The following is a 25,336-nucleotide window of genomic DNA, read 5'->3' as shown; positions in this document are numbered from 1 at the left end:
TGAATCCTTATCCAACCAGGGTTTACATTAGCATTGAGGGGACAGCATTTCCCCATTGTTGCTTTAACGCTTTGTTGCTGTCCATTCACTTCACACTAGTAGCAGCTGCAGCTTTCACCCCTACAGTATATTCTTAAAAACATCAGGAAAAATGTGCTGCTTGAATGGTCTTTTTTATGAGTAATTATTAAAAGAAAAATAGGAAAGTAGTCTTTAAGGTGCAAATGTTTTTTTTTTTTATTTTAATAATTTTTTCCATTTGAAATTCCATTTCAATACATACTAAAAAGGAATACTGGAATCCTGGAATATTATACCAGGCAGGTTTAACAAACAAGTTACATGGATAGTAAAACCCTCAAGAACAGGGGTCTTCTATGTTTTCCAGACCAAGGACCCCCAAACTGATGGCGAGATGGAGCGGGGACCCCCTAACTATATATATTGTATGAAATCGTGTCCTATAGTCACTCTATTACAGATGGAGTAATGTAAAGAAATTAATTTCTCCCTGGGATTATTAAAGTTTTTCTGATTCTGATTCCTGGTTGTTGTGAAGGAAACGGTGCCCAGCTTGAAAGAGCTCCTGTGTGTCGCTGAATGTGTGCATTGATGACTGAAAGACATCTTTTGTCTCCATTTATCTGTTTACTACAGTGTGTTGATTTCATGTTAATGTGGATTTAAAGACATTTCAATTAGTGGGGGAAAAAATTGCAGGGGGGGAATATAAAAATATCAACTAACCATGCAGACCCTCATGCAGTACCTCCGTAGACCCCCTAGGGGTCGCGGATCCCCTGTTGAAGACCTCCGCTCAAGAAGATTTTACTAACACAAACTGAGGGACCAGGCTGAGGTAGGAATTTAAGGTTACTGAAGTGCGGATTTTTTTACTGAAAGCCGGCGGGCAAACTTGTTGCCATCATCCTCACCGACCACCTGGTCATAAACCTGTTTTAAGTGATCATACTGCTGCTTTGTCGCCTCCACGGTAGCCTCCATGCTGCTATGGCTTCCACGCTGCATTTTGTTTTGATGAAGCACGCGGCTGTAGGCTACGACGCTGGTAGCTGGTGTTGCCAGATTGGGTGTTTTTCCCGCTACATATTAAGGCCTGTTTATGGTGTGATTTAGCCGGGGTTTCGCCTGGAGGGCTCTATAGAAATCTGGCAACCTATTGAACGGAGCTGAACTGAGAGAGCGTGCCGTTCACAGACACCAGAATGAACGAGTTCACAATAACGTTCACCAGGCAGTAATACAGTACGTTCAGTTCACGTTCGCCCAAAATATGAACGAGTTCATGAACTTTCGTTCAACGAACGCGTTCAGGCACAACACTGGCTATGATCACTAACACTTTTTCGATTTCAACCGCCATTGAATTTGATACAGGCAAAGAAAGGAGAGGGTAGCTCCTCCCAACATGAATCAGACCCACTTTTCTGACATACTGTAAAGTCTCAGATCAGAGGGACCAAGAATTCAGGCAAGAGAGACAATGGAATAACTTAAAAAGTGTTTATTTAAATGACGGGCTGTGGATCTGGGGTATCAGCGGTTTGAGCGTTTAAAGCAGGATTGTGTATAGGAGAGAAAACACAAGTTGTTGAGCAAGATAACCTGACATAGGATGATTATGAAGGCGTGAGTCACTAACCTGGTTTGACAGTTCAGTCAGTGCCCAGAGAACAAGGATGATTCCAGCTGGTTGGCAGACAAGACGCAACAGACGCTGTAAGAGAGTTCCAGACGCTGAAGACAGGAAGGCTGCAGAACTGGCAGGAGGATAGATCCAACCACATGAAGGAATGCAGGGTAATCCAAAGGGCTAAGTCAAGAGGCAGATCCAGGTTCAGTCCACAGAAGAATCCAACAGGTGTCAGAAGACAGGTCAGGGAAACAGATCAGCCAGGGGCAGGCAAAACTCTGGAGTCCAGAGGCAGAAACTAATCAGGATCAGGTAATCAGAAACACAACTGGGTACGCTAGAGAACTCTCACACAAGGCTGGAGAATAATCTGGCACTGATGGCTTGGAACAAGGAGTTTACATAGAAGCAGGAGGATCAGATCAGGTGAATGAAATGAGCAATTAAGCAGGCCATCAGCACCATGATCATGACAGAACAGCAAAGTTGCTTTGTGATAAGATGCACTAGACATAGCTCATTCATTATATTTGTCTGTGCTTTGAGGGTTTAATTAGATACTAATGCAAAATGACTCAAAGGGAGTTAATATGAATCATTTTATCATATCTGTCTATCTATCTATGGTATAGCTGGTACATGTGCTTTATTTGAAGCAGTTTATTTATCTGTGACATGAAGGTTTGATAAATTAGCATCAAATCCATCTTCCTGACAATTTCTCTCAGCAGGTGTTACTGGATTTATGAATGATTTAAGCACACTAATGTTGTGGCGTTTATTTTGCTTTACTTAACAAAAAAATAAGAACAAAGTTAGGAAACAATCTTTTTGCTTATTGATTATTCTGAGACACATTAGGACCACCCACTTATGTTTTGAACATGGAATTGTAACAAAGGCAGGGAGGCGTTTACAAAGCTATTGTGTCTTAAATCTTTACTTAACGATATATGAAATCCCCTTTATGTTACATTTCAAAACAATTGGGTCTAACAGCCGTTGAACCTCACTGTGTAAAAGCAGCTGATAATCTCAGTTGAGATATTGCAACACGCAGCCTCCAGGCTGCAATAGATACCAGAATAAGTACAAGAAGTTGAGCTGAAACATTAAAGGCTTGAAAAGTACAGCTAACTCCTTTCCTCCTCTGAAGCCATAATCCATCCGCATTGCTACTCTGCCAATTGATCATTAAGTTATAAACCAACTGTGAAGTTTAGTGAGTTTTAGGACCAGCTGGGAAATCAGGAGCAACAACTGCTCAGCTGCAAACAATTAACAGTTCAACAATAAACAGCTTCTGTTTCTCAGAGATCTAAAACATTTTGGTAAGAACTCTCTGCATCCCACAATCATAAGCTGAATTTAAACCTTCATATGTCATAGAAACCCCTCTGATGCTGAGAGCAGCCCCCAGGGAGTGATGGACTTTTCATATGACCCTCATTAATTATTGATCCTCTGCAATAATAGAGATCAGAGTGAGGATTTACGTGCCACAGCGCACCCTAATTAGTCAATGGGGATCTTTGTACGTTTATTTTTGCACACATAAGCAGAGATGACTCATGAAAGCTGAGACACATCTATATAAGGTTTGATTTCATGCAACCATCTGTGTTTGACTTCTTTCCTTCCTCCCAGCATGGCCTTCATTAGCCAGGTTGCACGGCTGCAATAAAAGCTAACCTTTAAATGAAATTATATCTCCTGACAGGGAAAAAAAATATTTTCCCTTGTGATTAGTTAGAGAAATCTGCTGGTTAATTAGATAAGTAAGCAACATGATTCTGCAAACAGCTGGTCAGAAATTAGTATGTGTAAAAAAACGTCTGCAACATATAAGGAATTAGGCTGCTGTAGTATATTCAGAGATAATGGAAATTTATTTATTTATTAAAGAAATTTTTTTTTTAACTGTGCTTACTAGATAGACAGATTTTTTTCATATTCCAAAGTTTTTCAAATATTTTCTTTTGAGCAGCACGTCAGACAGCTGCAAGAGAAGAAACATAGGGTGGAACTATACTGACATCTGGTGGAAAGAAGGTTCAAAGGGGAAAATAAAATGACAAATGTTTGTATAGTTAAATAAAACCAGAGACACAGAAAAAAAAAAAAATATATATATACATATATACAGTATATATATATATATATATATATATATATATATATATATATATATATATATATATATATATATATATATATATATATATATATACATATATAAAGAAAAAAAATACACATATATAGGTAGAATGGATATTTAAGGTTTATAGGCTGTGACACACACACACACAAAATGGGTGGTATTTATGTACACAGGTAAGGGTGATGACCAATTTTAAACAAACAAGAAGAACTGCAGGTGCTTCTTATTAAAAAGGTACATTTATCTCCTGCTGGGGGGGAGCACTTTAAAAATCCAGTAGTGTTCCCTTCTTTAAGTGAAAAAAATATGCTGATTCTGAATAACTTGTTTGATTTACTTACAAACTAAAAAGACAAAAATGAAACTTAGCTCTTATTTTATGACGAATCAAGCATGAGCTGACAGAATATAAGTTAAAATAATATGCATTTTTTTTCCCTTCACAGTGAAGTATGGGCATGTATTTTTCTAATATTCATGAAGCGTTTCTCCTTCCTGCGGTGTACCTCGGAGGTCACACAGCTCCTGTAAAACTTTTAATCGGCAGCAGCTGCCAAGCCTGATGGGCTGCGAATCAACCTACAATATGCTGGCTGGTATGAGGGGGCTCTGCTGGGGGTTCAAAAACAAGCCGGTAGGATCTGACCTGCCCATTAAAACGTGTTTGATTTGAAAAGCTAAAACACCACCCAGTTACTCTGATGTAAAAAAAAAAAAAAAAAGATCAAAACAGTTGGTGAATTTAAATTTTATTATACTGCATACTCCTGTGAAGGATTTTCCTTATGCAAAGGGGGAAAAAAAACACTTTGAAATGATTCATATTCATTCTTTACAGATATTAAAACTCTAACATAGCCCAAACCGTCTGCTATAGCATATTAAAGAATAAATTGTTCCTATACAGGGGATGAACTAGAGGGTGGCCTTTAGCCAATCATTGGCCACCCCCACCAGGTACTTGTTCCCATGTGAACTAATTGCCCATCTCTAGAACAAACAGTTCCTCTCTCAAACACAGGACTGCATCAATAATCCTTCTAAGTCAAATATTTTAAGTAAATTAACATTTTAATTGTCAGTATATTAGCAATGAATTGACAACAACAGTACAGTCATTTATTTGCGTCAACATGCTAACATTAAATATCACACAAATTTTATCTCTTAGAACTAATTTGTGTGTATCATGGCAGAAAAGGGAAAGCAATGTCTCTGAAAGTAATCTAGGAGTCTTATATGTAAACAGAAATAAAGAACAACTGCTCAAGCCATTTCATGCGTATATTATGTAGTAATAGAAATTATTTAAACAGCATCAGCATTTATCTGCAAGGCCTTTATTAAACCCTAGGCATCTTCAGTGAATTATTTTGGAAAATGCGCTTATATTGGTACAGTGTGTTTAGTTTAGACTGATCCTAAACTGGTTCTCATCTAGTCCTATGAACATTTTCTGGCTCTGCCACTGTTCTTACAGTACAAAAAAAAAAAAGAAAAACCCCTCTGCTCAACAACTGATTAGGAAGGCTAGTAGTTGAATTTGGCATTTGTAAATCAAAGAGATGGGTCTCCTGTCTGCTTTTAATTCTAAATTAATTTCAAAGAATGACATGTCCCTCTCAGATTGGACCTTGCAGTACTGTTTTTCAGTAAAAGTCGTTGGCACAGTTTCTGTAGGTTTTACAAGGTGAAAGGACAGCAAATCAGCCCCATGATGGTAAATAAAATACAATGTTCTACTTCTCACTACAAAGTGATACAATTACTGTGCCTAACTTCACCATATATGCACAGTTAAAATGATTTCAAGATCGTAAGCTTTAGTAAAGGACTGGGTCAAACAGGGTCACAGCTCTAACAGTGAATCTTCTATTTTTCAGTCATAATCAAGCCATATCTCTGCTGATATACCTCCTTTGCTATTGGTACATAGGCATAAAAGTCTTGCTCCTGTTGTGTGACTTCCTGAAGTGTTTTTATTTTCAGTCTCACTCTGCTTTGAAATATTTACCACCTTTTTCTACCTTTAAGGACTTCAATTTGAGCCACTCTGCTACAACTATTTTTCCATCCGAAAAGGACCCCTAATCTTTAACGGTTCCTCAAGCCATGTCATTAGGGTTCATCTATTGGAGAAATGTTCCGTCTCTGAATCTCATTGAGGACGACGTCGCTGTTAGAGTGGTCCGATATACCACTGTCCACAAACACTGAGCCTAAGTGGAAACAAACAGGGACCAATATTAAGCACTGGATTACTGCAATGACAGAAATAAGGAAAATACTGCAACACGTACCGCTGCTGTTGGTGAGATTGCTGGCAAACGAGGAGCTACGGTTGCTGAGCTGTTGAGCAGAGGTGGCGCCAGTAGCAGCCGACAATTGTTTGTTGTTGTGAGTTGCAGTCCGACTCCATTCTGCGGGGGGAAATAAACCATTGCATAGAAATCAAGATTTCAGCATCTTGTACAATGTTTCTAAATAAGCTGCAAACCTAAAATCACTGAAACAAGCCCCATTTCATACATACCACATATTTATTGGTATAAAAAATTCTCACCCTCCTGAAAGTTACCACCAAATTTAGCATGTTGTTACTTTGAATATTTATTTTTGTTAATACTTTGTTGAGGCTAGAAAGTGTCTTTATCTTCATCTTGTGATTTACATTCATATATGATTTACAGTACAAGTACGAATAGTTCAGGAACAAAATTTTAATTTTACTAATAAATTCTGTTTTGATAAGAAATGCCTTTTTATTAGCCCAAACTTTCCAAAGGGTAAAGAGTTCTTTCTTATGGAGGTTGGTCAGATAAGCTGTGTAAAATTATAACAAAAAAACAGCAAATTAATGTGTAAACTAAGTTGTAAGATGTGTGATTTCTTTAGCAGGCTTTTGAATCTTTATCTTTATGAAATCTGCAGACAAAGTCCTATGAAACCCTTGCAGAGCACAGGTGTTTCATGCTAATTCAGTCTTGACTTAATTCAGGAAAAGTTAAGATGACTCACCTAAGTTATTAGCCAGCCGCAAGTTTCCACAACAGAGATACATTCTCCACATCCTGCGGACATTTTCCTTCACGGCACAGTGGAAAATGAAGACAAACAATCCTATACAAGACATGTTATTCAATTAAAAATCTTATTAGTTTAATAAAGATGTTATTTCAATGTGTTTGCATGTTTTATGTAATAAAAACACACATACACACACACACACACACACATATGTATATATATATATATATATATATATATATATATATATATATATATATATATATATATATATATATTAGTGTTGCGCCGATGCCATTTTTTGGCCCCGATACCTGGCTGTGCAGTATCGGCCGATACCGATACCATAATAATGTAAAATAATTGCCATCGTGGCTTTGTCAAGCTGCTGCCTACCCTTGTGAAGCAGGAAAAAATCACAAAGTGAATCCAGTAGAACTTTTTATTGCCTACCAGGAGTGGGTGACAATGGTTGAATAAACTTATGGCTCTCAAAATGGTATCGGTGCCCTATTTGTTGGTACTCGCCGATACCGATACCACCATTTTAGGGCAGTATCAGGGCCCCGTCCGATACTGGTATCGGTATCGGTGCAACACTAATATATATATATATATATATATATATATATATATATATATATATATATATATATGTATATGTATACGAGCCCATGCAACCAGCTGTCACCTAGAAGAGAGTTGAATATGGTGAAAAGGTAGATAAAGGGGAGTTTGGCGTCCCCCCAGGCGAACAGAGCAAAGCCCCAGGTGAGACCAAGCAGCAGAACGAGGCCAATGATGCTTCTCATGTCAGTCATTGCACTCCTGTTGGGGGACTGGTTGTGAGGGTTCTGCTTCTTGATCCGGTAGAGCTGGACCATAACCACAATGAAGACCACCAGGCACAAGACAAAAATGAGGAGGAAGTAGGCTACCACGCCCACATAGAAGGCAATGTCATTACGCAGCCAGCAACTGCAGGGGAAAAGAGAAAAAAAGGCAGATTCAATAAGAAATGTCGGGAATAAAGCAACCTATGATGGCTATTAGTACATGCTCAGAATTAAAGCATGATGGTGGCTTGGGAAAATTATTAAATCTTCATGTAAACTGCAGCTTGCCTCTAAATGTTAACATTACAGCAGGTGAACTGGTTGTTTAGAAAGTAAACCCTTGGTACTGATTACGATCCATCTATTTATGATCATAAACAGCCTTCAGCAGCTCCTTTTTTTTTAGATCAGATATTGGATTCATCCTAGTATAATGTTAACATAAATATTCATGTTTGCCAATTATTTCATCCATTTACTAGGCTATTGACAGTTGTTGTTTTTTTGGGCCTTTCAAAAACACCAAAACTGTTTTTATTTGGGTCTAAAAGCTGAACAGAAGAAATGTTCATTTAACCAGGTAATTATCTCTCCCTCCTCATATTTCTCAGTTGATGGCTTCTTACTTCCTTCATAGATTATCTGTCACTGACTCCTTTGTTTTCTTCATTAACAACTTTTATATGTCAAAACTAAGAGGACAAGCACACCTAAAAATGAGAGTCTATAATATGGTAAATGGTATGTAACTATATACAAACTAATAATAGAAACAGTAACTGAAGTCTTCCTGTCAATCCTAAAACATCTAACTTGGATGGACTTTTGACACAAAAAGCAGCATTTAAAAAGCCGTTTTTTTTTTTTTGAGCCAATATGTTATCCCCGCCCCAATGCTGCATTCCCATGTGCCCTTTTGTTGCTCTGTATGTTAATAAAAGCTTATTTTATTTCTTTAGCAAAAAGTTTTCTAAACATTATTTAATTTCTTTCTGAGAAGCAAAATTGTATCCCTGCGAGAATCAGCCCAGTCCAGAGAATTATTTATCCACACATAACCGGGGCAGACTGAGACAGAAATTCTGCACTGGCATCTTAGATCAGGCCACACCACCCCATTTAATAACACACAACTTTTTTTTTCTCTTAAATCTGTAAACAATATCTGCATCTCTTTAAAACTAACTCACCCAGACAAACATTCATTGGAAATAGTACTGTAATAAGACTGTATTTGCAGCATTTGTTTTTATTCATCAGATGCTAGGATAGGTTTGTTGAGGACATGTGGCCCCAGACTGGGATTATCCTTGGAAAATTGGGACGTTTGGACTCTCCATCGACAGAGGGCTAAAGTAAAAATATTCTCTCTGGACAAGACATTTTATTCTTATTTTTCACCGTACTACTCAATATTTTCAATACTACAAGCTATGTCCAGAATATGTTTCCACAACAAGCTGCAAAAGCCCCTAAGCCAATGTTTCTAAAAAAACAGAATCCCTTATTTTTGTTCTTATGTACTATGCATTGGCAGAGAGTTTCCACAGCAGAGGATCCCAAGTTTGTTTTGCTGTCAAATACAGTGAATAACTGTAGTTAACAGTAAATAAACAACAACAATTTCCTTGTTAAATCACAACATTGTCACCTTTTAAATGTAATGGTTTAATCTGTTCACTGTGCAAAAGAAATCAACTTTGCAATACATTTTTTCTTTTTTAACGATATCTCTGAAAATGGGTAATTAGCTATTAAAAAAGCAGCAGCTGAGTAGAGGAATTATGGTTCACCACATCAGTGCTAAACACATTAGTACAAGCTCCAGCTATGATTCCTTTATTGACATCAACATTTTCAAAATCAAATGCTTAACACAAGTGATTCCATGTCCTGCAGAAACATTACCTACAGGGTCCAGCACTGGTTAATTCAATTCAATTCAGTTTATTTCTATAGCGCCAATTCACAACACATGTAATCTCAAGGCACTTTACAGTTCAACCATATCATCCAGTCAAATTAATTAAAAGTTTTCTATCTAATGAAAACCAGTTGATTACATTGACTCATTGACTCGAATGCAATACCTCACACTAAGCATGCTTGTAGCGACAGTGGAGAGGAAAAACTCCCTTTTAGCAGCAGAACCAGGCTCAGTGTGAGCGGCCATCTGCTGAGGCCGACTGGGGTTCAAGGAAACAGAGGCAGAGATACAAAAGGCAACTGTAAAAGGCGGCTCCGTCCAGGAAACACACAGCCAGACAGACGAGCTCCCAGCCAACTCCCATGTCAGAAGATGAAGACAGCACATTCAACCAGTCAAAGTCAGAGAAACAGGACTACACTGAAAAAACAGGCCGATCTCCAACATCTATAAACAAAGGTGTTGATGGCAGCAGCACAGCTGATATTTCTCTCCAGGATCCTTTCACAGCCAAACAGCAATGTTTTGTTTTGCTAAAGGCAAAACATCTGAAGTGTAAAGTGGTCAACAAAAAATACCCTCCCTTTATCACCCACATTAAAATGCACCAGGTGAGCAAATAAGTGATCTCCCCTTTGGGGGGCATATTTTGGAATCACTTTAGAGTTGTAGCTATCTCATAAATTGTAGGACTGCTTACAGGAAGCATTTAGCCTACTCTCGTAATCATTTTTAAATTGTTTAGTTCACTTTGGAACAGTAGTGTCCGCAGGTCTTAAAATGATAGATATGAATGAAAAACAGATGTCGACTGTTCTGAAGAGATTAACTGTATTTTGCCATAACAGGACAGCTAAAGTCCCAGTTACCAGATAATGTATGTCTAAAGTAAGGAGTAAAATATGACTGCTTCTATAGGATATGGCTTTGTAGAAAAACTAATATCAATAGTCTCAAACTAATATGTCAGTTGTCTCCTGGATTGCTACGAAGAACCAGAGGCAGGATGTATTAGTGTATAATTTGAAGAGATGATGTTTGTAGTTCTTTAGTAATCCATTCATAATTCTGTCAAGATTCTTCATGTTTTTGTACACAGATCTGTACTTCATCACACCAGCTTTGTTTGAAGTTTTACTGAAGTCTGTCAGCAGGTATGCCTGAAGTAACCTCACATCAGAAGCTTGAAGTCATCACCTCATCATACACCACAATACATCTTAGCCCAAACTACAGCAACTGAAAGATGATAAGGCTGATAAAGCAACAGCCCTCAGCCTGGAAAACAATAATGTTTCTGTTTTATGCAGGACTATTTTCATTAGTATGTTTACTCTTAGCTTGCTTACATTACCAATGTTTCAAAGTGAAAATGCAGCTAAAATCTAAAAGATTTATCATATTTGTTAAACAACTGGTTTAAGGCATAAATTGTTAAAACAAATGATGATGCAATTACAGAAAAATATTTATCTTACAAGTCATCTGTAGTCCCATCTTCGTATTTTCCATATGGCACCAGACCATAGTTGTTTTTGTCCACAGCTATGATAATAACCACCACAATGAGAGGAAAACCTGAGAACCACGGTAAATAGATACAGATTGTCATCAGTGTGTAAAAGGGTTAATTAAACAGGGTTACATTTAGGAAACTACTGCAGACATGTCTTACCCCAGCCCATCAGGGAGAACTTCAGCATATATCTACTTAGATAGGGTGTGAACACTCGCACGATGCTCAGGTACATGTGCAGAGCCTCAAGCCCCGCCCAGGTAAAAGACGACAGCAGGAAGTAGTGCAAGAAAAAGGCAGTGCTGATACAAAGATTGACTATTTTGTAGTTAGCAAGCCATCCATCCAGCATGAAGACCAGGTTGAGGAGCAGGAGGGAAAAGCAGAGCTGGACCAGGATCTTGGCAGGAATATCGTGGAGCAGTTTTCTAAAAAGACAGATTCATAAGTACCATATGCAAAACTAAATTATTTATAAAATATAGATTATGTGACGTAAAATAGTGGATATTCTTACTCAAATAACAAATGTGTTATCAGGGTGACGGCTAGAAAGACAGAAGAAATTCCACAGCCGATGTAAGTAATGAAACTCAGAATTTTCGCCTGCAGTGGGTCAGTTATTCCCTCTCTGGACATATCCTGCATTGAAGCACAAACAAACTCAACATGGGGAGAAAACCCTAAAATAATCAGAAAATTCCTTTAGTGGGTCCCACTTAGGGAGTTTTAGAAGGAGAAACAAACAGAATTACTAGCAGTATGGCAAAGGAGGTTAGATGGTTGCAGCTGCAGGTTGTGTGTTCTGCAGTGGTGTTGGCAACAGAGCAGCCATTGTCATCCCAGCCCCCTGCTTTGTCTAAAACCAGAACAAAAGGCAGACAGTGAATGGCTGCAGTCTTCTTAAGGCCTGAAAAAGACCCAGATGTTTGCACTCACTGTTCTTAGTGAAATTCCAGAAAACACAAGATGTGATGTCATTCTGAAAACCAAGAAAAGGAACATTAAAGGGCGAATACAGTAAAGTAACAATTATTGGGTGAAGATTATCATGAAAATCTTAAAATGCATAAAAACCAACAAGTAGACGTCCATTCTTGCAGTTTAAGGCATTTTCCTCCCTAGCTCTAAACGGAGGACGCTCTCCAGATGAAGGAGCTATATATTTTTTTTACTATAATCAATTTAAATCCAGATGTTTTACTTTTCAAAAAAATTAATTATAATATAAACGTTTAAGAATGTTTATTTGGCAGATTTTTTTCCGACAGTATTAGTTTTGTTTTGGGTTTCTATCAATATGACGTTACACAGCTAGAGGCTAACCACTCTGATCTAAACCATTGTTTAGATCAAAATCTAGATTCTCAGGTAATCTCATTACTTATACTCACAAGACTTAAACTCATATGCCTGATGGTAAAAGTGATGTTTTCCTTGAGATTGCTTATTGACAAATTAGCCACACTGGAGCCCAGAACAGAACTGACGACTGTTTGATTGTCTAAGGAAGAATCCTGCAAAAGAAAAAACAATTATAAAAACTTTTAAAGCCTCTCATAAGTTTCTCAAGCACATATAAAAGCTCTACAAGGATAATGACATTTTTTCCTTCCTGAAAAGAGTTTCCGTAAAAATTCAAAAAATATCCACTGGACTTGGTTTCCAAGATTTGAAGAAGACGTTTCGCCACCTCTCCAGAAAGCTTCCTGGAGAGGTGGCGAAACGTCTTCAAATCTTGGAAACCAAGTCCACTGGATATTTCTTGAATTTTTATGAAATAACTATGGCCTGGATGACTGAGAACCTTCATCAGCATATTCCTGAAAGGTGGATATCTGAAACTTTTTACTGCAGTGCTTTGTTATGCCAATGAAATCTTGAATTATTCATTGCTACAACCTTTAATGCATTGCAATGGAATTTGATCTGGCGAACAAACAAAGTAGTGTGTATTTTTGAAAGTGACGTAAAATCAAATATGGTTTCACGATATCTTAGGGGGAAAAAATCTATTGAAAAATGGGATATTCATAAATACATTAAGTTGTATTTACCCATATACATTCAAATAAGATCCAGAGCAACCAGCGATCAAGCAGTGATGATCAAATACGCATACACCAGACTTAAAATCAGTAATCATGAAAAAATCTGGATCACTTTTCACATTACAAATAATGTGTGCAGCAAATGCCCATTTCTGCCCTGATTACAGTCTAGAACTTTCTTCCCAAGATTAAGATTATGCATTGGACCACCTTAAAGTGTGTATATTTCTATACATACTGTGGAATCATTGAAATTATAAAAGTTCCTTCTTTTGTTTGTTTCTGTTTCTTTAAGAGAACTGAGAGTACTCAGCCAGAGAAATGGAGAGTACTGAGAAATTATTTCAGAGTTTTTTAAGAAACCATATATCAAATAGGATACATTTGGCATTATAGGGTTATTTCGATCTTCCTACAGATATTCTTTATCATATTCATATCTTAAACTATTTCAATACTTTGAGTCTGAAATATTGTTAAATTTTTAATTCTGCGTCATGCATTTTGCAATTTGTAGTTGTATGAATAATTTGATATTTAAGTGCATGTAAGCGAGTGCAAGATAAATTATCTGAGTAACAACTCATTTTGCAGATATAAAAACACTTGTACTGTAGCCATAACTGCAAGAACAGTGGGGTCCTATTGATTCATTTGGATGTTTATCAGCAGCTTGTACCTGAAAGAAGGAATTGTTTTTGTAGAAAGTGAACTGGACTCTGCTGGCCTGCAGCTTCTCTTCAGGAAGTAGACCTGCTGTAAGGGAGGAGGGCAAGTTCACAGATCCCAAAGCAGAAGCTGACCTTTTGACCCGAGACCTACTGATGCTTCGGAGCTGAAGAAAAAAATGCAGAAGCAAAACACAAAGATAACATGATGAATATTTCACTGCAAGCTACATCCTAACTGAGCAATATCAGGCCATGTTGGCCTAAATACCAGTATTTGCATTTTAAGTCCTTGGTTTCAGATCAGACTTATTCACGTTGTTCAGAAATAGGTCAATTTTTCCAAAAACAGTATTAACGCTGTCTTTTCAATATTGTAAGAAAGTTATGTTGCTAAAGGTAGTCTTGTACATTGACGATAATGCCATTAATACTAAATTTTTATTGACAGACAAACCGAGGTATGTCAAGAGAACCAAACTTTAGTAGATTGAGATATATTGCTGGTGAATGTTGATGAAGTGTGGTTATTTGTTTATAGTTATGTCCAGCCCGATTAGGCAACCAGAAATCTGAAAAACTTGTTAGACTCTTCATCAAAATTTCATCCATTTGAAAGTTGTTTTAGATGCTAAATGGTGTGGTCTAAAAGGGTTACATCAGATATGAAGACATCTCTGGCTAAAATCTGTGGTTTATATACTGCATGTCATCATTATAGTCTCTATTCTATGAAGCAGTTTTCTCTCCACAGTCAGGCATGCAAGCCCTAGTTCAGCAGCTGCAAAATGGAAGCAGTATTCTTTTTCCCTTTAAGAAATGGGCTTTGATGCTACTACCCCAACAATTGACCACAGAAGAGACCACACTTTCCACAGAAGAGTAATAGGATTTTTTCATCCAAGGTTGATAACTCTTCAAAACCAAAAGAGTCAGGTAAAAATGGGTAATAGCTGAGGGCAAGTTCACAACTCCAGATATGGAGGTAGGACCAAATATGTAGAAATTATGTTCGGAAAATATATTAACCCTAATACTAAAGGGGTTGACGAGGTTGAACTAGACAAAAAGGCCACACTCCTCACTGTCTTACCTGGACATTATCAGTGTTAAAAATCTCAACAGAGGTTTCAGGAAAGTTTGTCCCATCCACCGTCTTTATAGCCAGAACCAGAGACGTTGAGGACAGCATCCCACTGACACCCATGACCTCCAGCTTTAAACCCAATGTATCCACTAGCTGAATCAGCCTGTCATCAGCAAAGAAAATGTATACATTACAAAAGATAAAAAAATATCTATAGCTGTTTTTTTGAGGAATTATTGTATCAGTCAGACCTATTTGTTGATCCAGAAAGAATCTCTGGGTCACAATTCATGAGGTTGCTTATGATATCAATAACTTTTTTTCCCACTGACTGAGAGATGGATGGGCTCTCCAGAAGTTTCTCCAGGTTCCCCACCAGGTTAGACACCTAAAACACACATTCAATTAGTAAACTATATACCTATAGTTCACAATTTTAACTATATTTCAATTCGATTTTTCACCAGAGAGGAGTTTAGCTTGGACACATCTTCTGTTTGGTCCAACAGCTCATTTGCCTTTTCCTCCTTATTCTCTGTACTTGTGCTTGTCTTCATAGTGGTCATTAATGTATTTCCAGTGCCTAAGAAAAGGTTAAAGATGATTACATATTGCAAACCTAACTGGCTCTATGTTTGTTTCGCCTAACCTAAAGTCTTTATCAGACAAGAACTTGACGAGTAGAAGCTTTACTTACTGGTCACTGTGCTCATTGTGGCTTTGTCGCTTGGGAGAGTTGTTGTCTTTGTAGCCGAAGACACTGGGCTTTTCTTTGTAGGATCATGTGTTGTTAAAATTGTGTTTACAGTTGTAGCAGTGAAAGGGGAAACAGTGTCTTTTGTTAAGTTGGAACGTAATGGTTTGGTTGCTTGAATAGTGCTGAAACCTGCACCTAAGTTGCTGTCATTTTTGTAAACAGTTGTCGTTTGAGTAACAGTAACTGTGGTCCGGTTTCCAGTCTGGTTTAACATTGAATGTTGCGTTGGTTTTGTGCCTTTGTCAGCAAGTGAAGTCCAACTCTCTGTAGTTGAGTTTAGTTTTGTAGTCCTGCCTACTTCTGTAAGAGCTGCTACAACCGTTGTATTTATGTTGAGAGTGGTTGTGATCTGCTGTGGATCTACAGGTGCAATGGAGATGTTGAATGCAGTTGTTGCATTTCGAGGTGATCTAGTTACTGATGTGTAAATAATGGAGGAATTGATTGCAGGGTGCAAAGTGCTGGAATAATTCAATGCAGTTGTATTTTGTACTCCTACCATATTAGTTGTGCTACTTTTAGAGGGTGATGCTGTGTTGGAGGTTGTTGTAAAAAGTGTTGCATTATATTTATTTGTAAAATTGCTGGTTATGTATGTTATATTTTGATTTGTTGTGAAATTTATGCTTGTCATGGTTAGTTTGTGCACTGTTGTCACATTGATGCTGGATTTAGTAGCATAATAGACTGTTGTATGATTGTTTTTAGCTGTTACATTTTGCTCTGTTGTATAACTATTGCTGGGTGTTGTGGTATTTTGGACAGCTGTGTGTTTGGTGTTTGACGATGTAGCATTGTAGACAGATGTGTAATTGTTGCTGGATGCTGTAGTATTATAGTTGTGTAAGTGTTTTTCAGTGATTGCTGTAGTATTGTAGACTGTTGTATAGTTGTTACTGGGTGCTGTTGCAGTAAATGTTGTGTAGTTTTTTTTTATTGATGTTGTTGAATTATTTAGTGTTGTGTAATTGCTGCTGACTGTTGTTAAATTATACTCATTTGTATGTTTTTCATTAAGTGAGGCACTGTTGGTTGTTCTGTAATTGTTTGTAGTTTTTGTATTATATACTGTTGTGAAATTGTTGGTTGTTTTATTATATGGTATAAGATTTTCAGTGAGTGTTGTAGCATTATAGACTAATGTTAAATTGTTTTGGGGTGTTGTTGCATTATTACCTGCTGTGAAATTGTTTTTAGCTGTGGTTGCATTATAAACTGGTGTGTAATGCTCTGTGAGTGATTTAGCATTGTATACTGTGCTATGATTGTTGCTTCCTGTTTTAGTATTGTAGACTGTTGTGTTCTGGTTACTGGGTATTGTAGTATTGCTAAGTGCTTTTTCATTATAACTTTGTGTTGTAGCATTGTAGACTGTTATGTTACTGTTGCTAGGTGTTGTTAGGTCGAAGGATGATTTGTGGTCAATGCTGGGATCTGAACCATTGTGCACTGTTATGTAATTGTTTCTGGTTGTTGTTGCATTGTAGATTGTTGTGTTGTTGCTGGGTGTTGCAAACATTGTTTCATTATTTCTTGGTGATATAGCATTGTAGACTGTTGTCTGGTTGTTGTTGTTGATGGTAATTGTGGTTGGGCTAACTAGTGTTTCATTATTGTTTGGTGTTGTTACATTGTACACTGTTGTCTGGTTGTAATTGTTATTGACCATTTTTGTGGTAGGGCTAACTAGTGTTTCATTATTGTTTGGTGTTATAGCATTGTTCAATGTTGTCTGGTTCTTATTGTTGTTGATGGTTATTGGTGTAGGGCTAACTAGTGTTACATTATTGTTTGGTGTTTTAACATTGTAGACTGTTGTCTGGTTATCACTGTTTTTGACCATTGTTGTGGTAGCGCTAACTAGTGTTTCATTATTGTTTGGTGTTGTAACATTGTACATTGTTGTCTGGTTGCCCTTGTTGACCCTTGCTGTGGTAGGGCTAACTAGTATTTCATTATTGTTTGGTGTTATAGCAGTGTAGACTGTTGTCAGGTTGTTGTTGATGGTTGTTGTGGTAGGGCTGACTAGTGTTTTATCATTGTTTGGTGTTGTAGCAGTGTACATTGTTGTCTGGTTGCCCTTGTTGTTGACCCTTGCTGTGGTAGGGCTAACTAGTATTTCATTATTGTTTGGTGTTATAGCAGTGTAGACTGTTGTCAGGTTGTTGTTGATGGTTGTTGTGGTAGGGCTAACTAGTGTTTTATCGTTGTTTGGTGTTGTAGCAGAGTAGACTGTTGTCTTATTGTTCAGGCTATTGTTGTTGTTGGTGGGTGTTGTAGTAGGGCTCATGCCTGTTTCCTTTTTACTTGGTGTTGTGTCATTATATAATGTTGTGCCATTGTTTGTAGCATTGTAATTTGCTGTGAGGTTTTCAGATGGTATTGTAGCTTCATACACTGATGTATAATTGTTAATTGGTTTCATGTTTGTGTAGAGAGATGTAAGTCTGTAACTGTGTGTTGATGCCTTGTCAGCTGTTGTGTAATTGTTTCTGAGATTTTTATGGTTGTAAAATATTGTGTTGTTGTTGGGTGTTGCAGATGGGCTGGTGTGATTTCTAACAATAGTTGGTAATGTTGGAGTGTTTGCTTCTTTAGTTCCATTCTGCTGTTCTATGTAATTATTGCCCGATGATGTCACTTGGAGACTTGGAGAATTTTTGTTTTTGGTACTCTGGTTAATTGCATTATTTACATTTTCCTGTGTTGTTTCTCCGACTGCAAATATATTCCGTGTAGTTACATTATACAGAGTTGTGTCTTTAGACAAGTATACATCTGCAGTTACATTGTTGCTAGAAGTTTCCCCGGATGCAGCTTTAGTTACACCAGACACAACTAAGCTGCTGGAGGAGGGTCTAACGGTGGTGGTGTCATACCTTGTAGTTTCACCTGATGTAAGGACACTAGTTGAATTCAATGTTGTGTAAATGGTGGGTAGCTTCACTGTAGTTTTCTTATGGTTTTCAGTTTTATTGGATGAAGAGAGAATGGCTATAGTCTCTGTTGTCATATTATTGGATGGTCTAAGGCTAGATTCATTAAAATCTTCTGTGTCAGTGGAAGTAGAGAAACTCTCTGTTGTTGACACCGTTTTGCCAGTTAAGTTGACTGTGGCTGTCATTAAAGTCAAAGTATTGGAAGCAGTTGTAAAATTGTATAGGGTTGATCTGTCTGATGGTTTTGAACTTGTAGTCTGTTTTCGCTCAGTGTTTTGACTTGTATGGTTCAGAGTTGAAATGCCAGTGAGGATAGCATTCGGAGTAGTGGGTTGAAAAGTGCTCAGTGTTTCAGGTTCTTCAGGGCAACTGTCCGCCAAGAGAACAGCAAGCGTCTCATTAGCTTTACTATGGACAGAAAAAAGAAAAAAACAAATTAAATATATAAGACAAGTTGTTTGAATTCCATCAACTAGCTTTGCTCGCGTTTGTCCTGTCATTTTGAATAATTACAACAGTTCAAACACAGGAAGTCCAAATCTGCATGTGTTGCATTAAACATAAAAAAGTACTATCTGGGATTAGGTGTTTACCAGAATTTGATGTCTTTAAGACTAATAATTTGTTATACCTTGTTTTGTTATACGTATTCTTAATAGCATATCTATAACACTACAGAGGAAATACAGTCCACATACTGGCCTGTGAATAATTAATTAAAAAAACATTTTAGTTCTAGTGCATTAGTGTTGTAAAGTAAATGTTGACCATCTATTGTTTTCTTAGAGATTGAAAACACTTTTTTTCTATTTTGTTTTAAACATAAGAACATGAGATAACTATGTAACTTGGCTCAATAATACAAACAGCTTCCATTCTGTACCTTCTGCCTTCTGTGGTCACCCACAGTGAAGTTTAGTCAGGACAAAGCTTTCTTTCCATAGGTGTCTTTTTACTGAATTGTCCTTTACAAATAAACTTACTATTTTCTATTGTATTCTTCTGGATTGTTTAAGGATTTTTTTATGGTATTTGTGTTTCTGCTTTTGTGCAGCCCTTTGGTCCTATTGTTTTTTTTTTTGTTTTTTTTAAGTGTTATATAAATAAAGTTGGATTGGATTTTATAAATGCATACCATTCTAGGCGAAAAGGGTCAGGTTGACAAAAATGAGAAGAGTCCAGATCAACTTCACTCCATGTCAGGTTTAATGCCACCACAGTAAGGTTAGACAAATCAGGATCCCCACCACACACCACTGAGGAGACAAAGAACCCCGTCAGTAATGGTATTAAAAAAAAATTATATATATATATATATATATATATATATATATATATATATATATATATATATATATATATATATATATATTTTTTTTTTTTTATGAGAAAACTATTATCTCATTATCATGAAAAAACGGCTTTCGTTACCGTTACATAATGAGAAAATTAACTCTTTTTTCTCGAGAAAACCATCAGTTTCCGTATTGCTTCTACGTTTGTGTAATGATTAATTCATAGAAAAAAAGGGAGTTTAATTCATTCTGTCAAGAAATAGATATCAAAAAGGCGGCCTTTACTATAAAATCAATATCTCTCGGAAAACCTGACAAAAAAAGGTTAACCATACGGGTTTTAAAAAGAACAGTGGAGAGAAAAACATGTGCTAAAACGCAAAAAATTGTAACAGAAAAATCTGCTAAAACAATCTCCAATGCTTAAAATTTGACAGCAAAACCAGATTGAGATGGAAAAAAAGAAAGAATACCACTTTAATGGATGGGAGAAATCCACAGCTGTGTTAAGCTTTTGGCAGTGGTCCCACTGTTAACAATCAAAAGGGCTCAAGATTATTCAATTTACCAAAGAACAAATCAACTCCTCTAAAGACTAATGGAGATACACAGGAATCATAAACATTATTTTCGTATATCCTCTTAATGTCCTTCTCATTTTGGGAAATTCTCGCCTATTTTGCATACCCAAATGGAAAAGCAAATAACTGAGGAACTGTAAGCCCACATTACATGTGTGATACATCATTTGGAGGCTACCGCCTTCTATTTTCTGAATATACACATGACACATTTTATTCTTGAAAATAATAGGTCTTTTTTGAACAGTAGTAGTAAAGACATGCTTACTTGCTGTGAGAAGAATAAGGCAGAAAATGCTATTTTGATGCACAGCCCATTGTTAATTTTTCATTATAATGTAAAGTAATCAAAAGTCAATACATTTTTCATTGTGGTTTGATATAAAATATAATGCAAAATTACCAGTGCACAGAAATAAGACCATTCAAAGCTTTGATGCTTTGATTTTGAGAACTGTAATATAGTTGGTAAGAAGTGAAAACAATAAAGGCACACTAACTCATTCGAGAGGGTGAGCCATCAGACGTGATGAACTTTTTCTCTTTAATGATGAGCTGCCAAAGTTTTCTGAGAGAGCAGTAATTAACAGGTTGGGACATTTCCAATACCACCATGCAGCTGTAGAGCCTGTACCAATGGAAAGAGTAAGAAATATTTAGTTTTATATAATAAAATTCAAAATATTTATTGTTTGTTGCATCCCAGCAACCATTCTTCATACAAATCCCTAAAACTATAGTTAGTTTTTAAACAATGCTTTCAATAATACCGCAAAAGGGCTCATATTCTTATAGATCTTATAGTATTTTCTAATCTTGATGGCATGTTTTCTTTGACTGTAAGCAGAAAATCATCATCATTAAAAAACAACAACAAAGGCTTGGAAACATTACTGTGTGAAACTAACCTATGTATATGAAAATTTTCGAATCTGTTATATATGACTTTTTAAACAGGGAAGATTATATTTGCTTTTGAGGTTTTAATAGAACATCAGACCAATAATTCCGAACTGTCCCTTAAAAAAGGCAAAGAATTATTTACCTCTCATTCTTCACTCCATGACATTCCAGATGTGTCCGCTGGGTAAAAAGACATTGAGTTACAGTTTTTCATATTTTATCAAGAGTTGAGAAGGTTTATCAAGGCTATTTGCAGTAAGATATACCTTGTGCTTTTCAAAGATGTCTGAATAGTTATTGAAGCTGAAAACAAGAGGTTGTTTACATTTAGTTGGTAACCTCGTACTATATCTACTGATCACAAAATAACAAATGTTCAAGCCAAACGGATTCAACATGAACAAGTCATTAATTATACTTTTAAACTGCCAAGCAGCTCAGTTATAAAAAAAAAAACATTATGAACATTTCTGGTAGACACAGAAATTTAATGTTAAATTTAGTTAAAAATGTTTAGATGACTGAAGTAAAATACAACTTACTCTTGTTCTCCTGAGTTCCGAGTGGAAGCATAGGATTTTAACTGTCAAACAAGGTAATTCTCTGTTTAGAGGATATTAAACATTGTAGGAAAATTAAGTTCATTATTTTTACATACCAAGTGTTTAAGATGATCAATTGTCACCGTGCTATTGTTGATTTTAATTTTTATAGCATAAAGCTGGCCTGAAAAAAAAAGTATATATTATAATTTATGAGAGGGAAACACACCTGGGGCACAGTGCTTTTTTGACCCTGGCTAACATAAAAATAATAAACCTTGGTGTATTCTATAGAGATTTTATATGACAGAGCAATGCAAGAAGCTAATAACTGTGGAGGAGAAGAAACATCTGATATGTTTTAGGTATTTTACAATTGTAGTACAAACAAGACCAAGGCTGGAATGTGGACAGGTCAACCGCTAAGCTTAAGATTTCCACAGCTCCTCTAGAATTAGACATTTGGTATCTAAGTCATCTAATATGAGAAGAAGGTATGAAGGCTGGAAGCGGGGAAGTGAGATGTACAGAGACATGCCATTATGCTACACTGTAAGATCCGGCGAACGAGCCCTGGAATACCAGTGAACGAAACCAAATGACCTATATAAATTCAACACTTAGACCAGGGTTCTTCAACGTTTTCAGGGCAAAGGACCCCCAAACTAATGGCGAGATGGAGCGGGGACCCCCTAATTATATATATTGTGTAAAATTGTCTAATATCAAACTGGCCCTATAGTCACTCTATTACATATGCAGTCGTGTAACAAAAGTAATTTCACTCTGGGATTATTAAAGTATTTCTGATTCTGATTCCTCACTGATGGGACAGGTGTTGGGAATAAAACGGTACCCAGGTTGAAAGACCTCCTGTGTGTTGCTGAATGTGTGCATTGATGATTGAAAGACATCTTCTGCCTCCATTTATTTGTTTACTACAGTGTGTTGAATTCATGTTAATGAGTATTTAAAGGCTTTTCAATTAGTGGAAAAAATTGAGGGGGAGAAATTCAAAAAAAGGTTTAATCCACCAAACCTTTCACGACCCCCATGGAGTACCTCCGTGGACCCCCTACTTAGACAATTTAGGTCTGGCACAAAACAAATATAAAGAGTCTGGGCTTCTCTTCTTAGGCTGCTGCCCCCGCGACCCGACCCCGGATAAGCGAAGGAAGATGGACGGATGGATGTATGGATATATATATATATATATATATATATATATATATATATATATATATATATATATATATATATATATATATATATATATATATATATATATATATATATATATATGAATTAAACACCATTAATAATACCACCTTTTATTTGGGGTACTTGGGATCTGGGTTGCAGATAGGCTACCTTAGATAATCTCCCAATAGACTGATAAAGATGTTGTAGAAAAAGCGGGAGCAGAACAGTTTGAAAACTATTATAATAAAAATGTTTTCACATGGATTGCATTGATTAAAAGTTGGTGTTTCTTTTTTAAAGGTTTTTTCGCTTCATTAAAAATAAAAAAATCTATTTCAGTCGCTTACACAACTTAATCAGTCTTGACAATTGTCTTTCATCTAGCCTCTTCTTTCTTTCATAAGAAGGAGCTGGCAATAAAATGACTCAACATTGGAGTATTACTATTAATACAGAAGGGGGGTTGGATTGAGTGGAGCAAAAGATGAGAAACAGTTGCAGGAGAGTGAGACACTGTACAAAGTGAATAAAACTAATCAATAAAAAGTACTAAGCACAAGGCTAACAAGGAAAAAAGGTCAGGAAGTATGAATGATTTTGTAGGCTCTAATTTCTCTTCTCTTACTTGTTGTGTTACAAGAAGCAGAACAGTCACAGTAACGAGGCGTGCTCCCTGAGACACAGAGGAACATGATCAGAATCATCAGAAACCACAGTCCACTTGTTCTGGGAACATTGTCAGAACACATCATACATACGATTGCAGGAGTTTGTCGTCTCTTGTGGAGATGGCACAGAGTTTGTCTGCAAGACAGAGCTGTAGAAGAAACAGAACATATAGAGTGTGCAGATGGACACAGAACACCCAACTTGCAATATGGGTCACAGCTCACCATTTGACTTTGGTTCTTTCCTCTGACTGACAGATTTCATCCAGGGAAGAATTGGACATGCATTTCACAAAACCATCACTAGGGGGCAACCCATCCTTGCAGAGCTTCCGGCCTGATTTGGTAGAAACCAACAAAATAATGGCCTTTACATGATTTTAACTTGTTACAGTAAATACATTACATTCTTAGAGATTTAGAGCAATTTTGAAGATTGCATTTCATCTTACATTCCTTACAGACTGAGTTCATGTTTGTGTGCACCCTTTTCTAAAGCTCTTTGTATTTACATGAAGGCTGTTTATATTTAAGTCATGTTGTGTTTCCATGTAAAACATTTGCCTCCAGTTTGCATGCATGCATAATGCGGTAAGTTACAATGGTGTAGACTACGGCAGTTTTGAGAAGTGAGCGATAACACCTGATCCTACATACGACCTTGTTTGTGTCCTTTCAGCTACTCCCTTTATTCAGTGGTGACCAGATCAAGTCATTAGGACGTGCCTGTTACACTTGGCAAAGTCCACAAATGAGCACTTGGCAGAAGATACAGTTTTCATAACTGAAGTGCAGCATGGAACCCGAGTCTCCCGCTTTCAAGTCAATGACTGAAAGCTGATCCCACATTAGATCACATCCCATTTTATTTCAAGCAAATCTCATATGCTGGAAGTTTTAATCAGTCTAGTTTGAGTACAACCCTGTTTTCTAAACTTTTGAAAAGACTTCTTATACTATCCTCTGATGTAATTACATTTTGCTGTGATATATCTTGGGTGTAATGCGCCATTTTCTGGTCCGATTTCACAGGGCTTACCTGCGTTTGATCAGATAGCTGGGTTGTTTTGACAGAAGCAAATAATCAGCAGTGTTGAGTTTAAAGCTTCCTAAGTTGCCTATATTATCTCCTTTAGCCCAGAAAACACTGGAACCTCTGCTGTTATGAAAGTGATGATATATACTTATGTCTCAGTCCCTTAAAACTTGTTGTGCCACCTTTATCTAATGTGATATCTTTACAATGAGATTAGAAAGAAACACGTTCATAAAACATTTACTTCTTTTGTCCTGCTATATAAAACCTAGTATCTCTAGAGTTTAGCTTTCCTTTGTCTGCTTATGGTTTTAGGATTGCTAAGCCGAAGCAGCTTTATTAATAAAGCATCTTAACAACAGCAGGCATTAAACAAAGTGCAGATTAGAACGAATTATTTATATAAATAACTTAAACATTAGAACTGATTTGAAATAAAGATTCATTGGAATCTGTTGGTTTTGTTAGAGTCGACTGTGTATTCA

General features: G+C 36.7%; 2 protein-coding genes across 2 annotated transcripts in view; both read right to left on the bottom strand.

Moving 5' to 3' along the window:
- Positions 1–4,551: 4,551 nt before the first annotated feature.
- Positions 4,552–17,313, bottom strand: adgrg2a (adhesion G protein-coupled receptor G2a). The gene is made up of 15 exons (XM_038291113.1): positions 15,625–17,313; positions 15,392–15,510; positions 15,179–15,315; positions 14,934–15,090; positions 13,852–14,007; positions 12,516–12,638; positions 12,061–12,103; positions 11,877–11,980; positions 11,639–11,763; positions 11,281–11,549; positions 11,084–11,183; positions 7,534–7,820; positions 6,834–6,935; positions 6,116–6,235; positions 4,552–6,034 (listed from the first exon to the last, which is right to left on the bottom strand). The coding sequence occupies exons 1-15, from the start codon at positions 17,201–17,203 to the stop codon at positions 5,934–5,936; spliced, it is 3,522 nt and encodes a 1,173-aa protein (XP_038147041.1). The 5' UTR covers positions 17,204–17,313; the 3' UTR covers positions 4,552–5,933.
- Positions 17,211–25,336, bottom strand: part of LOC119787314 — a 25,601-nt gene continuing 17,475 nt past the window's right edge. The window contains exons 11-21 of the mRNA XM_038291104.1: positions 24,041–24,152; positions 23,906–23,964; positions 23,773–23,820; positions 22,061–22,128; positions 21,945–21,985; positions 21,669–21,705; positions 21,545–21,582; positions 21,000–21,127; positions 19,759–19,879; positions 17,315–19,031; positions 17,211–17,216 (exon numbers count right to left, since the gene is read on the bottom strand). Of these exons, the coding sequence (XP_038147032.1) occupies positions 17,211–17,216; positions 17,315–19,031; positions 19,759–19,879; positions 21,000–21,127; positions 21,545–21,582; positions 21,669–21,705; positions 21,945–21,985; positions 22,061–22,128; positions 23,773–23,820; positions 23,906–23,964; positions 24,041–24,152 (2,375 nt within the window). The remainder of the gene's footprint in view (positions 17,217–17,314; positions 19,032–19,758; positions 19,880–20,999; positions 21,128–21,544; positions 21,583–21,668; positions 21,706–21,944; positions 21,986–22,060; positions 22,129–23,772; positions 23,821–23,905; positions 23,965–24,040; positions 24,153–25,336) is intronic.

This window comes from Cyprinodon tularosa, unplaced genomic scaffold (assembly GCF_016077235.1).
Source record: "Cyprinodon tularosa strain WSP-4 unplaced genomic scaffold, ASM1607723v1 ctg294, whole genome shotgun sequence".
NCBI lineage: Eukaryota > Metazoa > Chordata > Actinopteri > Cyprinodontiformes > Cyprinodontidae > Cyprinodon > Cyprinodon tularosa.
Note: the sequence above shows the minus strand (reverse complement) of the source record. Positions and strands in the feature narration are given on the sequence as shown.